This window comes from Clupea harengus, chromosome 5, assembly GCF_900700415.2.
Source record: "Clupea harengus chromosome 5, Ch_v2.0.2, whole genome shotgun sequence".
NCBI lineage: Eukaryota > Metazoa > Chordata > Actinopteri > Clupeiformes > Clupeidae > Clupea > Clupea harengus.
Genome location: NC_045156.1, coordinates 29,532,268 through 29,548,436, shown reverse-complemented (window position 1 = coordinate 29,548,436; position 16,169 = coordinate 29,532,268). Strand labels below are relative to the sequence as shown.

At 40.5% G+C, this 16,169-nt stretch overlaps 1 protein-coding gene across 1 annotated transcript in view; it reads right to left on the bottom strand.

Moving 5' to 3' along the window:
* LOC116220595 (POC1 centriolar protein homolog A-like) overlaps positions 1–15,535 on the bottom strand; it is a 58,210-nt gene extending 42,675 nt beyond the window's left edge. Inside the window, exons 1-4 of the mRNA XM_031568476.2 lie at positions 15,252–15,535; positions 11,265–11,372; positions 11,048–11,163; positions 4,429–4,562 (exon numbers count right to left, since the gene is read on the bottom strand). Of these exons, the coding sequence (XP_031424336.1) occupies positions 4,429–4,562; positions 11,048–11,162 (249 nt within the window). The 5' untranslated portion in view covers position 11,163; positions 11,265–11,372; positions 15,252–15,535. The remainder of the gene's footprint in view (positions 1–4,428; positions 4,563–11,047; positions 11,164–11,264; positions 11,373–15,251) is intronic.
* Positions 15,536–16,169: the final 634 nt, after the last annotated feature.

The following is a 16,169-nucleotide window of genomic DNA, read 5'->3' as shown; positions in this document are numbered from 1 at the left end:
ATTACTGACTAGGGGTGGGAATTGGCAAAAATGTGACGATTCGATAGCATTGCGATATTTGGGCCACGATTCAATATTATTGCGATTCTTAACATATTGCGATACAGCAAGTATTGCGATTCGATTCTGCGATATATTGCGATTCATGTCCCCCATATTATTCAGAAGGCATTACAAAAAATTAGGAAAATAAGACTGCTCAACTCACTTCAAATGTCACATTTAATTCTGTGCACAACATTATCTTCTACACATTAAAAACAAGTGCAAAAACAAAAAATCCTGATTTCGCGGGAGCTTTTCCAAAATGTTGTGATGAAAGTTACTGTGTTTTTTAGGTGTTTGTTGATGAAATTGCGGGAGCAAATGAAAGTTGCGATAAAAAGTTCATAATTTCCCTCTTTGTAATTATAAATGAGTTATTTGTTGAAAAATAAGTAATTAATAAACAAACATTCAGTAAAGCCAAAACCATTGTCCTCTTAATAACATTACCAACATGCCAAACAAAAGATTACCAGGACTACAAAAAAGTAGCAAAATAGGCTTTACTTATCCACAACGAAGTGCATCACGGACGCACGGTCAGGGGAGGCAGAGTGAAAGTAAAAAAAATAAAAAATATGATAAAATAAATTAATATTTCTCTACTGATCTGTGCTACAAATGTAATATCTGCATGATTCCAATCATTTTGAGCATTTGATATAATCAAATCATTGAATTTGCGCATGTCCTGTTCAAACAGACAGGAGACATTGAGACGGTGAGGCAGCGACGAGCTGTGCCTCATCTCAGATTGCGCAATCCCTCACAAACTGGGTTGAGCGCATGCGTAGAACCTATTTAGTCCTGCTGATCGGACATAAAACCACAGTGAAAAAACACAGAGGGGAGGCAAACACTAGGCTACCTCTGCCTCAATGAATCCCATCGAGAGCCCAACGGTCGGGTTTATGCTTGTTCTGCCGTTGCTTTTCTTCTACACTTATATTTGACCTTGACCGCGAAAATAGAAGATTCTATTAAACTTAAACATTTCTCAAAACTGGTCTCCCATTATTGATCACTTTACGTTTTGTTTGAAAGTCCAATGTCGGAGCTAAAAGGTACGCTTCAAACGAAGCTAAAAGGTATGCTTCTCACCCCTCATTCGCTAACATTACATTGATACAAACCGTGTACAACCGGTTGTGATGGTGAAGCCATTTTCATTTGAATTTGCTGTTGAATGCACGACAACAAAGCACCGCAACAAGCGCCACCTTGTGGATGTAATATGCAAATGTAATATTATCAGAGTAAACTCTGAGAAAAACAATGGAGAAAACCCGAAAGTAAAACACATAATTATATAATTAAATATTGCAATACTTTGCGCTACTGTATCGATATAATTGCGTGCGCAAAATATCGCGATACTGAACAGAATCGATTTTTTCCCCCACCACTATTACTGACGCGCATGACACTTTGTTTTACCGTTCCTTTCACTTACTGACTTGTGTATATTTTGTAAATAAATGTAATAATTGATTAACGTTACCCGACGGTGTCTTGTCTTCCCTCTGTCATGGCTACTGCGAGCTAAGTAGTCGTGACACCGTGATGAATTAGCTAACCTTAGCTGAAGTACAATAATGACCTGTTCAGGAGAACATTTGCCAACTCAGCATCAGTCTTAAAATCCACCTGGGCTCGAACATGTCTCCCTCTTTCAAATGCATATTTACAATCCAATTGTTTTACGACCTCTCTGGTCATGGAGTTTTTTTTTAGAAGAATGCCAAAGCTTTTAAGGTCAGGTAGGACAGCTAATGTTATTTCTGTTCCAGTTAATTAGCTTGCTTCCATGGCTGCAGCACACTGTGTTTGCCTGCCAATTTGTTTCAAATCTGGCAACACGTGGTGTCGAAATGGCAATGGAAAAAGGGCAGTCGGCAGGGTCGCACGCACAGGCCAAAACACAAACAGACGTTCCGCTCAGGAACGAAAATTTAAAAAAGAGAACACACTGTCTGTAACAATGTTTTTTGGAGAAGCCAGTATTTCAACTTGTTTCCAGGTTTCCTTAAATCTTTGATTACATATCATGGTCATTCATTGGTGAAACTGACTTTGTTTGCCGCAATGAGCAAAGGTGTTTTTAGGAGAGAAACAATCCTGCAGAATGTCATGAAAAGAACACCTCTCCTCCATTAAACACGAGGGAAGATCAATCATGACTTGGGGCTTGTGTTGCATCCAGTGGCACAGGGAACATTTACATTTACATTTAGTCATTTAGCAGACGCTTTTATCCAAAGCGACTTACATATGTGCGACTTACAATGTATACACATTTTACATTTTACACTGATGGCACACTGCACATCAGAAGCAATTAGGGGTTCAGTGTCTTGCTCAAGGACACTTCGACAGGGAATCGAACTAGCAACCTTCTGATTACTAACCGACTTATTTACCACTGTACCACTGTCGCCCCTCTCAACTGGAAGAGGGAAGAATGGATTCGCTGAAATACCAGCGAAACTGGTACCAAGCTGAAGTGAAGTGTTGCAATGGCCCTCACAGTCCTCCAACCTAAACATCATCAAAAATCTGTGGACAGGCCTCAAAAGATGCAAGACAGCCGAAGAATCTCACCGCGCTAGAATCCTTTTGCAAGAAAGAATGGTCGAAAATCTCCCAAACAAGAATCGAAAGACTACAATGGCTACACAAAGCGTTTACAAGCTGTGACACTTGCCAAAGGGATGTTACGAAGTCCTGACCATGTAGGGAGCCCAAACCTTTGCCTCAGACCCTTTTCCTTTTTTGATATTTTGAAATAGTAAAAAATGGAAGTAATACATACGTACATATATGTGTGTGTGTGTGTGTGTGTGTGTGTGTGTGTGTGTGTGTGGTTGTGTGTGTGTATATACATTCATACACATACTACTCCACACTAACAGGTGCTTCAAGGCAACAGACCAGAGTGAATTAACACTCGGAATATTCAAAAATGTTGACAAAATCCAGTCACATGAGTTTATGAGCTTGGTGCAAACAGATGTGAGAGGATGCTATTAAAGTTACAGCTTAAATCCCACCATGACCTCCGGGAGCTGTAATAAGACCCCTCTTTCCCGGAAGACCCTTAAGTGTGAGACTTACTTAGACTGACTTCACAGGAATGCCACGGCCACAGATATCTACAGCTTCTTCTCCAAGGACAGGCAGTATTTTATCTCTCTGGTCTTTCCACCTCCATATTCCTTTTCCACCCTCTCTCACCAACTCAACCACTAACAGCAACAACAACAAACAAACATTCCCATCGTTGTACACCAGCGTCCTCTAAGAATGACACATAGAAAAAGACCTACTTCACCTCCCAGCTTTCAGAGGCAGCCCACTCACCAACCCACTCCCACTGGCCACTGTGTGAAAGACACAACGCTGCCAGGATGCCGCCTGCACTCTTACAGACACATATACATATACAGAGAGAGAGAGAGAGAGAGAGAGAGAGAGAGGGAGGGAGGGAGAGAGAGGGGGGAGGGAGAGAGAGTGAGGGAGAAAGAAAGAGAGGGAGAGAGAGAAAGAAAGAAAGAAAGAGAGAGAGAGAGAAAGAGAGAGAGGGAGAAAGAAAGAGAGAGAGAAAGAGAGAGAGAAAGAAAGAGAGAGAAAGTGAGAGAGAGAGCAGAGAGAGAGAGAGAGAGAGAGACAGTAGATTCTCAAGTGTGTGAGTCAGCATTGGTGGGCGGTTTCCTTGACACTCTTTGGATGGATCATTTCAACAAAGCACCAGAAAAGGGAGCACTAGACAAAGCTGTGAAATGTTCTAGGTGGGATGGAGACTCACGAGCCAGCACAGGTGTGAAGAGCCACATTTACTGGAAAACATGAATGCATGTAGCTGGGAGCTGCTCATGTGAGAACACACTCAAGGCAGCTTCCATCATTATTACCAGATATATTGCCTATTGGTCCTCTCCAGTACTGCTGTATGCACTCAGTTAACTTGGATCATGGGAGCAGTTAGGAGGGAGAAAAGACACCATCACTTATGAACGAGAGGGAAAACAATAGAAAACAACAACCGAACTGAAGATCGGGTGAATAGTTTTCTACTTACTTCAATGATAGCCTACCCGAGATTGGGATAGTCTTCACTAAAGTAGTGTGTGTAACACGTTTAATAGGTCATTAGGGCTTAGACAACACTACCTGATGGCTATGCAGCGTGTAAAGTAGTGTGTAACATGTTTAGTAGATCATTAGGGCTTAGACAACGCTACCTGATGGCTATGCAGTGTGTAAAGTAGTGTGTAACATGTTTAGTAGGTCATTAGGGCTTAGACAACGCTACCTGATGGCTATGCAGCGTGTAAAGTAGTGTGTAACATGTTTAGTAGGTCATTAGGGCTTAGACAACGCTACCTGATGGCCATGTAGCGTGTAAAGAAGCCTCCCCTCCACCAGGTCCAGGATCTTCAGGGTAGAATCGTTGGAGGCGGTGATGAGGAAGTTCCCATTAGGGTGAAAGGACAAACCGTTCACTGCTGCACTGTGCACTGTGGAGGTCAAGCATATTGTGAACTCTCAGACCACCAAAACAATCACAAATTTCACTGACTAGGAAAGCTGAATATGAGCTTGTGTACCAAAAGCTATACACAACGTTTCAGAAAGAAGGCCAAATTAGTACGACTTTTAGGTTCTGTTAAAGCATATTAGTAGTAATTGAGATTCCGATGCATTCATTTGACCTCATATCTTAAAAGAAACACACTGCAATTTGCAACTTTTTGGGTTATGTTTTTATAGGCAAAGGTTTTGGCATTATCTTCAAATTCATTTTGATGGTATGATTGATGGTAAGTGAAGGACAGACAAACGCATATGTTGTTCCTACTACCCAGTCAGGATATGCACTGTGATGCATATGTGATGCATATGTGTTTTGTGTTCCGTTCCGGGCTAGAACACCCCGCGAAAATGCACGAAAAGTTTTCACAGCGCGACATTGCCAGCTATCGCTAAAATATACCAGTTAGTATGTTAGAAAGCTTTTATGCCTTTTAAGTGCCAATTGGGCTGTTGGTGGTTATTGCAGGGGTTTTGCTTGCCTTCAAAGTAGCTGGCTCATTACTTTTTGACCAAATCTCCTTACTGAAGCTGACATTTGTAACTGTTTTGAACCCTTTTGTAATGTAACCATAATGTAACTAAATCTTAGCAAAAATAAGTACCAACAATGAAAGACATCAACAAGTGCGTCAGAGTGATTTTATTTACACACGCTACACTTTTTAACAGTACTCTTTTGTGCTCTTTGCTGACCCGGGGTCACCTCTGGAATCTAATCTGATGGTGTGGTGGATTAGTGCAGCTTGAAGCTCAACTCACACACTCTCTCCAACCTGAGTTGGAATGGAGTTCTATGTGGTCAGTGAAAAGACCCTGAAAAATCTCCTTAAAAAAAAACAAATTCCAGCAAGCTAACAAGATTTCTCACACTCAACTAGGGCAACCATTCTTATATCATTTCCCCAAATACTCACCATGCCTGCCAAGATTCACAAGCAAATATGATATGAGAAGAATGAGACAGCCCCCTTGAGGACAGAACCTGCTACTACAACCAGAAAAGCAACTCACCATAAGGGACTAAAGTGAATTCATATCTGATGAACTCTACCTCTTCACTGATTGTATACCACATGTATACAAACACATTTTCAGTTCAACATCACATCAGTCCCTGCTTTATTGAGCACTTCAAATGCCAAGCATTTATCAGAAGCCAGCCTACATTTAGTTTGACAGTTGCTGAACAGAAAAATTCATGACCACAACAAGTTACGTATTCATGGCTTAGCACATAAACTCAAACCAGTCTAAACTTGCAATTTCTATGCATTGGGAGAGAAATATAATAAACTAATATAGCTGCAAGCATGCCCTGTTCTGCACCTGGGATGTGCACACGGACTTCCTCCTTTCCAATGATGCGTTGTCACCATGGCAACACTTGATATCATCATGTCAAGTGCATGGCTTTTAAGCACTCACAAGTTTCATGACAATTCACCCATCACCAAAACAATGATTGACAGGGCCCTCCACCAATCCCACGCTTAGCAACATCACTCACCACTGCTTTCTCCGACAACTCCATAAAAATAGTCAGAACAGTGATATGATGTAAACAACACTGTACATCTAAGATTAGATTAAATGTCTAACTGGTCAGCCAAAATCTTCTTCAGAAAGATAAAAATTTTTTACAACTCATAAGACACGCACTACTTGTCCATGGGTCTATGACACACAGATCTCCTATTGGTTTTGGCTTGGGCACCTATCGTAACAGTGTTAATTATCGGACGGCGTGTGTTATCGGCAAACGTTCGCGTTGTCATGTTAACCTGCCATTATTAAACTGAGCATATCGATTGTTAATCCATTATTAAACTTAGCATTTTGATTGTTTAACAGAAAGGCCGATGTTTGACACTGTCCGATAACTGACATAGCTACGCTATGATATTTGGAACTGGTCAAGTGTGCTCCACATTTCCATGTCCTTGGTTTGGCCCACTATTGTGACAGACTGGTGACTTGTCAACTAAGAGTCACAAAATGTCACAAAAAGTCCATGCAGAACATCTGGCCAATTTGATCAGAACCGTAAACTGCCTATCTGGATTATAAAACATTACATTAGTCAAGTAAATCATAATAGTGGTAACCTATGGTGAGTTATTCTGAACAGTCGTGTCTTGTTTTGTTATCAAGGCAAGGCAAGTTTACTTACACAGCACATTTCATACAATTCAATGAGGCAATTCAATGAGCTTTAGGTCTACATAAATAAAAACATCCAAATGAAACATAAAGACAAAGCGATTAAGAATGCAAATCAATAAAGGATCAGTCCTAAAAGAAATCTGTCCTCAACATTCTCAACATTCTCATGACTCATGTAAAAAAAAAACCGCATGAAGTGTAATATTTTTCTTCAGCTAGTTACAAACCTACCCTGCTTTACAAGGGAACAGCTCTAATCAGTAAGTCGACGTTACACTGAACAAATTATCTGGCTTTTCTGATTTTTCGCTGGGAGGTGCGATCTGGAAATAAATTGAAATACCACCGTGAATATATACCTCCATGGCACATTATAGCCAATTTGTCTGCTCTTTAATCAAATTTGTAATTACCAGAATATTCAGCCATAGCAAAATGTACTGTAGCTCGCTAGCTTTAACATGAGAATGTGGGAGCAGCTGATGAGAGAGTGCTGGAGGAAGTGAGGGAACACAGGACAGGTGATCGAGATATAGACCAAATATTGGCTGAGATATAGATCAAATATTGGCTGAGATATAGATCAAATATTGGCTGAGATATAGACCAAATATTGGCTGAGATATAGCAACTCCTCCGGTTGGGTGGCTTTGCTAATAATTTTGAAAATCAAAAATCCATCTCATAACTTTTGCAAGGCTTGGTCTGACGATCAGCACAGGTTTTTATGGTCATTGAAGATTGGTATGCATATAAAAGAATGACTAGATAATATGAAAACTGTTTCTTCGCTGTATTTGAGAACTAATCCTTTAGTAATTGTTTTTCAGATGCATGTTCTATTATTTGGGTGGTTTTGGGTTTGGCAAATCTATGTAGCATCTTGAAATGTATACTTGTTAAGAGGTTCTGCTGAATAAAATGATACCAAGCACTTGGGCCAGAAACATTTATGTGGTACTGTGGTAGAATAGAGCAAAACAAGGGCATACAAAACGTCTATGCTTCGGTGACGATGCAGCAGACTTGACAGGATTAAGGATGAATAAGAAGAAACGGTACAGTGCTGTGAAAAAGTATTTACCCCTTCCATATTTCTTCAATTTTAGCTTATTTGTCACATTTAGATGTTTCAGATCATCAAACTCATCGTGATATAAGACAATTGAGTACACAAAATGCGGCTTTAAAATGATCATTAAATGGCGGTAACAACTGCAACCAAATGTTTGCGTTATCTGCCAACATCGCTGTGGGAAAATTTCGGCCACTTGCAGAATTGTTTTAATTCAGCTACACTGGAGAGTTGGAGCATGAACGGCCCGTTTAAGGTCATGCCACAGCATCTCAATCGGATTCAAGTCAGGACTTTGACTAGGTCACTCAAAAACCTTCATTTGGTTTCTTTTGAACCATTGTCAAATTCTGTGAAACTGACACCACAACGCAGTGAATAAATATATCATTCCTGCTATTAGGCTTTTTAGGGGTTTTTTTTCTTCTTCAGTTACGTAATAATTGTATGTATGGTTCCAGAGTCCCTGGGCCTTAGGAATGGCTTTGTAACCTGTCCTTCACGGTACATATGCAGTCTGTAGCCCACTCCTGCTAAACACAACAACATGGCTAACAAGCATGAAGAATGTTGCGACAGGTGATGGGTTTTTGATGAATTATTCATGACTATGGGATGCACTAAAGAGGAATGCCATTAGTCTCGATTTGGATGGAAAGGGTGTCTGCTTCTCGGAGAGGAGCAGGAAGATTATTCCATAGGCCTGATGGTAGAAGGCTCTGCCTCCTTTTGGATATTCTTGGAATTACAAGGAGACCTGCACTCTGGGAACAAAGTGGTCTTGGTGGGCAGTATGGGGACAACAAATTCCTTGAGGCAATTTGGAGCTAAGCCGTTTAGGGCTTCGTATGTTATGGCTGAGACTTCCCATGGCGGAGACTTCCAAGAAGGAGCCCAAATTATTGAATTTCATACCACTTATCTGTAATCCATTTATAGCTTTTGAAGTGTCCTCACTTGAACTGAAAGACCAGTGGTGTTTGGCCCATTTCAGAGCAACACAGTTCTCTTCCTATGGGTGCAAAATCCCATACGAACAAACTAAATAGATCGTCTAAGTCACGTCATCAGTCGCAGGGTGACAACTTGGGGATACGTTTTTCTAAAATAGATATGACTACAGGGGTTTCACACAGTTTAAACTGCACCATCTGTTGGTCTGGAAGTAGAACATCTCTTTCACATCAAAAACACATCAAAAACTGCTTAAAACCCCATTATGCAAGAATTGGTATTTTTCACTACTGAGCTTCGCGTAGTTGCATAGTGTCGTTCACCACTGTCGTAAATACAAATTCCGCTTTGAGACCTCCTAATGGAGAATGGTACACGTGTACTTGTTGACAAATTGAAGGATATGGAACCGGCAAAGACATGCCATAAGCCATAGAAGCATGTTGACTGATAAGGTAGAGTAATATTACAAGATTTTACACAAATATATTTACAAAAACTATGTTTTTAGTCTGCAAACCTGAGAACCTAACTCAGCTAGCTTGTAATAAATTACACTGTCCAATTTATGTTATGCTCAAAATGTGCCTTTATCAAGTCGCCAACAACATCCGATGTCACAATAATTGTGACAACGGACACACCAAAAACATTTAAAAAAAAAAAAAGAATGATAATTTTTAGTTTTGCTGACATACTGCTCAAATGTTCAGCCTATATACATTGTTTTCCAAACGTTTGAATGTGGAGTATGTGTAATCTAATCAAATGTTGTTGGCGACTTGATAAAGGCACATTTTGAGCATAACATAAATTGGACAGTGTAATTTATTACAAGCTAGCTGAGTTAGGTTCTCAGGTTTGCAGACTTCCAAGGCTTAGATTGATAAAGACTGACCAAACGTTTTGGAGTGAGATGAATTTATTTGGATGCTAAACTGAGACGGGACTGAGGTCGACGACTGGAAAAACTACAAATCTCTGTGAGACAGGTACCGTCTACAATAAGGTTACAGTCTACGTCGCATTCTTTCATAAAAGACATTGGCATGGATGTTAATGATGAAAATCTAGCAAGTCGACAACTTTCCTAACACAGCCAATCATTAATCAAGCACAACACACGACATATCAAGACAGCTAATAAGTTATTACTGACTACCGTAATTTCCGGACTATTGAGCGCACCTGAATATAAGCCTCACCCACTGAATTTTTAAAATATAATTATTTTTAACATAAATAAGCCGCACATGTCTATAAGCCGCAGGTGCAGCCAGTTACGATAAGTGCACTGTTGCTTTAAGAGAGCACAGTTGCAAGAGTCAATCAGAAGCTAGAACGTTAGATTGAAGACAGTGAGATAGAAGAAAGACGCTAAGTTTGAAACCAATGAGCTAAAGAACTTGAAAAGACTGGATTTGTATTGTTGTAAACTGTTTTGAGTTGTGTTCTGTCTACGCCGGTAGACTGTGGTTATTTTGACATTAGTTAAGTTATTGAGATACTGAGAAATCGCGTGGAGCTAAGCATCCATGCGGCTGCATCCATGCTAGCATCCTAGCTCCACAAAGCCACCGTAAACACAAAGCCACCGTATACAGTCACAGGTATCATAATCCATAAATTAGCCGCGTCGTTGTTTAAGCCGCGAGGTTCAAAGCGTGGGAAAAAAGTAGCGGCTTATAGTCCGGAAATTACGGTAGTCCAACCGAAAGAAGGCCAGCTCGGCATTTGACTTGCATCCTTTTGTCTATATTAGCTCTCGCCAATCAGTAAAATACAGTATACAGAGAATACTGCGCTAGCTTCTTCTTATAGCCAACAGAAGGGTCTACTTGTAGTTGTGTGAGGTGGTGCCATAAAGCATTAGTCTCGCGAGAAGTGTCATGCCCTGTCCACCAAAGTTACATTCCGGTCGTACCAGGCGCGCAGTGGCAGACGCCATTCTCCATATTTCACTGTACCACCAAAATGATTTTGATGCTGTTATTTTAACATAAAATTGTTACATAGTGTTGCTTTAATCAAAACAACTACTAGTGTGTAACATTTTTAAACTGCCAGAACTGCAGCTCCACAGTTATTTTCGCAATAAAACCATCTGCTAAATGATGAAACATAAATGGGCTTATTACAAGCACTTGGAGCAACATATTAATTAAATTGACAAGTGACAAGCTCAAAACCAGGAAAATAAGCTTCACAATCCCTTACCTTGATAGTGCTGAAGAAGTTTATTGGTGCGGATGTCCCACACTTTCACTGTGTTGTCATTGCTTGCTGCTGCAATGCAGGTCCCACTTGGGTGAAAGTCAGCGAAGTTCACCATACTAGAAATAAATGGAAATCAACAGAAATTGATTTTGACTCATTGGAATCAACACATTGGGGTCATTAAAGTTCCAGTAGGACAAAATCCTAAAAGACTTACCCTCCATGTTCATAAAAGGAATGTATGCATTCACGACTGTTTTTGTCCCATATCTTTATAGTTTTATCATCACTGGCTGATACAATTAATCGTCCATCTGGTGAAAACCTGAAAAATAAGATGGCATATGTTCTTAAGGTAAAGGCACATTACGCAGGGTTTTACCATTTCTTGAGGTCAGTTCATTGTGAGGGGCTCTGGCCATGTTAAGGGCAGTTCATTGTGAGGGGCTCTGGCCATGTTAAGGGCAGTTCATTGTGAGGGGCTCTGGCCATGTTAAGGGCAGTTCATTGTGAGGGGCTCTGGCCATGTTAAGGGCAGTTCATTGTGAGGGGCTCTGGCCATGTTAAGGGCAGATAAACGCACCAGTCCTTCTCATTTCCCACCCAGGCTATTCACTACATAGTTTTGTGATAAGGGCCAAAAGTTCTTCTGAAATGTAAGAACAGCCCTTTAGGTGAGGTGTAGTGTGAGGAAAAAAGAGCTGTAAACATCTGGTTAGCCAACTTCCGCTATGCATAGGGCAAAATGGATCCATTTAAGTACAAACAGTGACAGAAGAGACAGAGTCTGGGGCAAGCAGAAAACGGAGGACCCTAGGTATGAACATGATTACATAAAGTTTGGATTTTCATGGAATGGTCCTTATGATACTCCATCTGCAAAGAGGTGCTAGCTAATGACACTGTGAGATCATGTAAACTCATATTGAGACCAAGCCACATGTGTTTTTGGGTAACGGGAAGCTAAAGGAATTGCGGTCACAGACTTTTAGAGATTTAGCACTGTAAATACCCAGGCAACCGAAGCATCATACCACGTGGCGTTTACGCACACCTAAGGCAGGTAAACCCCACAGCACTGGAAAAGCGTTACTCCTCGCTGCTGCTAAAGACATGTGTTCGGTAATGGCGGGAGAAGCTTCTGCTACCAAGCTAAACGTGATCCCAATGTCTGACAATACCATCCAGCATTGCATCTCAGACATAGCATCTGATGTGAAGGCACAGGCGCTGGGTGGTATTCATGAGAGCCCTCTCCTCTCCAGGCTTTTACTCACTTCTACTCGTTGGTGAGAGCTCAAAGTTACAAAAGGATGCCACGGCTCAGAAGTCAGATGTTGAGCTGGCCTTCTTTCTGTTGGACTGGTCAGTAATAACTTGATGATTTGTAGTTTTTCCAGATGCCCAAAGTCATCGAACCTCATTCCTGTCTCAGGCTCGCATCCAAATAAATGAATCTCACGTCAAAAAGTTTGATCAGGCTTTGTCAGTCTCACGCCAATAAGCCTTGGAAGTGTGCCACCTTGAAAACCTAACTCAGCTAGCTTGTAATAAATGACACTGTCCAATGTATATTAAACATGACGCCAACAAACTTTGTATTAGATTACACATACAACACAAAAATGTATAAGGGCTGAAAACATGTGCAGGATTTCAGCAAAACTATGGCGAGTCATATTTGTCTAAAATCTTGTGATATTACATTACCTTAACAGTCTACATGCTTCTTTGGCTTCTGCCGTTGTCTTTGCCAGTTGCATAGCCTGTCAACAAATACACGTGCACACGTGCACACTGTCCATTTGGGGGGGTTTCAACAGTGGCGTAAAAGTAGCTACACTGTGCAGCTTTAGGGGAAGCTCAGCAGCAAAGAGTGCCATGTCTTCCTGGCACATGACCAAGTTTCTGGATTCAGGAAAAAGTTGCGCTTTTGTTGAACTGGACTTGGTGGAAATGGTCCCAACCTTGGAAGATGTTGTGGGGAAGGCAAGGCTGCAACTGGACTCTGCACAACAGAGTACACGTTTGAATGGGTTGTGTGAGTATTTTGGAGAGGAGACCATGGCAAGTCAGTGGGTGTGAAATCCATTCTCCCTGTGACACCCTGTGATGGACAGACCATGCATGAGGAAGAGGCCCTGGTCGAGCTGAACTCTAATATGAACTTGAACCAAAAGATGAGTTAAGTGTCATTGGCACACTTTTGGCCGTCTGTGGAGACTGAGTCTCCCCTCCAAAAGCAAGTACCAGTCAAGGCTGCAGGTAGAGGATGATCTACGTTCATTCCTTGCTACAGTGCATCCCCACATCAACCAATGTGCATCAAAGACGCAGACACAATTCACCCTTAGTCCAGCCACCCTTGGTTACTGTTGCTACACAGGTCAAGTTTTTCAGAACCTTCCCATCTTTGTAATTGAGAACTACCCACAAAATACCAAAAAAGCACAGTTGTACAATAGCGTATAGACCTAGCCTTATAGGCTATAGCTAATAGTGTGGCTAATGTATAATAGACCTTTTTCATTGCACTGTCCTACAAAGATGGACTTTTCGAACGGAACATGCAAAAACATATAGCCTTCTAAAATATGGTGAAAACGGTCATCACATCACGAGTCAACTTGTGTCTCCCCAGTAGGTAGTACAAAGGCACATCCCCATTTTCAAAGCACCCACTCAGTTGAGGCCACTCCAAGCTTGTGTGCGAGCGTAGTGTCAAAGTAACCAATAGCATACCATTATGTGCAACAGCAGCACAACATTTGCATTGGGGTGGGAGGGAGGGTACTGATATGCAGTAGAAGGATCTCAAATCAACTTGTAGGCCTCAATCATAACCTGCTGATAAAATCAGCTTATCTGATGATGGCTCACAAAAGAACGCTGGAGTTTTCGAATGTGGAGTGGAGTGCGTTTTTAAAGAAGATAAAAGAACAGCATACTATGGCAACGGACGGGATAGAATCGGACAAGAGAGACCTGAAAGAGGTGCAAGAGGTGTCTGCTCCAAAGACGATTAAACTGGCAGAAAAGAACTCCATTGTGGTAGCTTTATTTCTGCAACCAGCTGTTTTTTGTGTTCGCATTTCTTTATCTGCTCTTTGCCTTAAAGTGCTTGGATTGAACCCTCGTTCTAACTGCAGCCTACTTTATCTGCTCTTTGCCTTAAAGTGCTTGGATTTAACCCTCGTACTAACTGCAGCCTACTTTTTACAGGAAGCCTTGTGAAGACTAATATGCAGCAACACAAACAGATATGATCCACTGCCAAGGTATGCTAGGCTAACGTGTTCTGAAGGCATATCCTCATAATTGTTTCATAACATGAACTGGATTTCTAAATCTACATGAACTTTAAACTAACCTTCTTTTCTTCTCCCCAGTGTGGGCGTACAATCCCAACAAAACCAGGCTGTAACAGCAGCATCTATTGAGCAGGGTGTGCATGGCTTTCGCAAATTAAGTTACAAAATTAGATAATAATTAGGCCTACCCTTGTTGTGGAATAGGTCTAATGTCACAAACGTAACCAAACGTAACCATTAATTTGTTCAATTTACACTTTTTTTTGTATATGTTGCAATTAGTAATGCAGACAACTTTTTAAAATTATTTTAAATCCTAAATGCAAAAGGCTATCAAAGACGTATGAGATTTCCCCAGTAATTCTTAAACCACTAAATACATAAAATTTCTCTTTTCCCTGTGTTTTGCAGTTGCATAAGGCCAGAGCTGGTGTTCTACAGACAAAGAGACTTCCCTATGGAAGATTGCAACAATAGATCTGATCTCAGATGAGGAGGGCTCACACTTAGTTGAAGGCCAATGTGGTGGTCCAGCCTCCAACCCATACTATAATCGTCTATACTGTTTCGGGAACTACATAAAACAATCTACGCTGACCAGAAGTGCCTTGTGAATAAAAGAGCATTGAATACATTGATACTTTCATATAGAACCCAGCCCTACACTTTGGCTACCTTTAAATGTAAAAAGATCTAACATCTAACATCAACGATAGCTAATGTTTAAATGTAGCATTTAAATATGTACATATTTCCATCAAAATGTGTCAAGTTCCAGAATATAATCACACAGATCTTGTAACAAGGCCACAGTCTTTGGCCTGCCTCATTATCTACGCTCACTAAAACAGCTCTTCGTTGAATGATAAACAGAGATTAAAATGGCAACATACTTTGCGCAGCGCACCCAGTTTATGTGCTGGGTGAGGGAGAAGAGGAACTTCTGCCGGTGGACAGCCCAGACTTTGACGGTCTTGTCATCAGAAGCAGTGACGAGGGACTGACCATCGTTGGAGAAGCTGACACTGCGGACAGTGCCGGTATGTGCTCTGAATACAGTTGACTCTCCTTTCCTGAAAGGAAGAAAGTACCATGAAAGGAACAGTGATGAAAATATTGTATTTTATGTAAAAAAAAAACAGAGCTATTCAAGCTATTAAAAGTGCAACATACAAAATGTACCTACATGTTTATTTGTATCTTGAGGAGAACATTGTATCAAATTGTATCAAAGTCTGTGAGTACATACACAAGACAGAGACGCTGTTCATAATGAATAACAATGACTGTGTCTGGGATGAATTTCAGCAAGTTCACTTTGCATTGCATTACCTACTCTTTGTTTGCTTATGAAATTTGAATATCAGTGATTACAAATAAGTTGAATTAACTTCTCATTTCATAAGAGAAACTATAAAGAATGTTTTCTTCTAAAAAGGCACATTCACATGCTATAAAAAGAGAGTGCCTTTTTGAATTATCTTCACCTGTAATGTTTCCACCATTCACAAAGCTCTATGCTGCAAGGGGTTTACAAATATTGCAAGCATTTAGTGTTGGAATTTTTAAAATTGTTTTAATTTGTTCAGATTTGAAAAAAAAAAATCAGACCTTTGTTTTATTATTTAAGTCAGTTAAATGTATTCATTATTGAAAATACTTTGCATGAATTCTAATTCAACATTGTCTACTAAACGAATGACAGTGTAAAAGCAACATAGTTTCAAAAAGTGCATTTGTCCACATCCTACCCTTTTTCGTTTTTTTTTTTTTTTTACTTTTCATCTCAGAACTGCTCAGGAGTCAGAGAA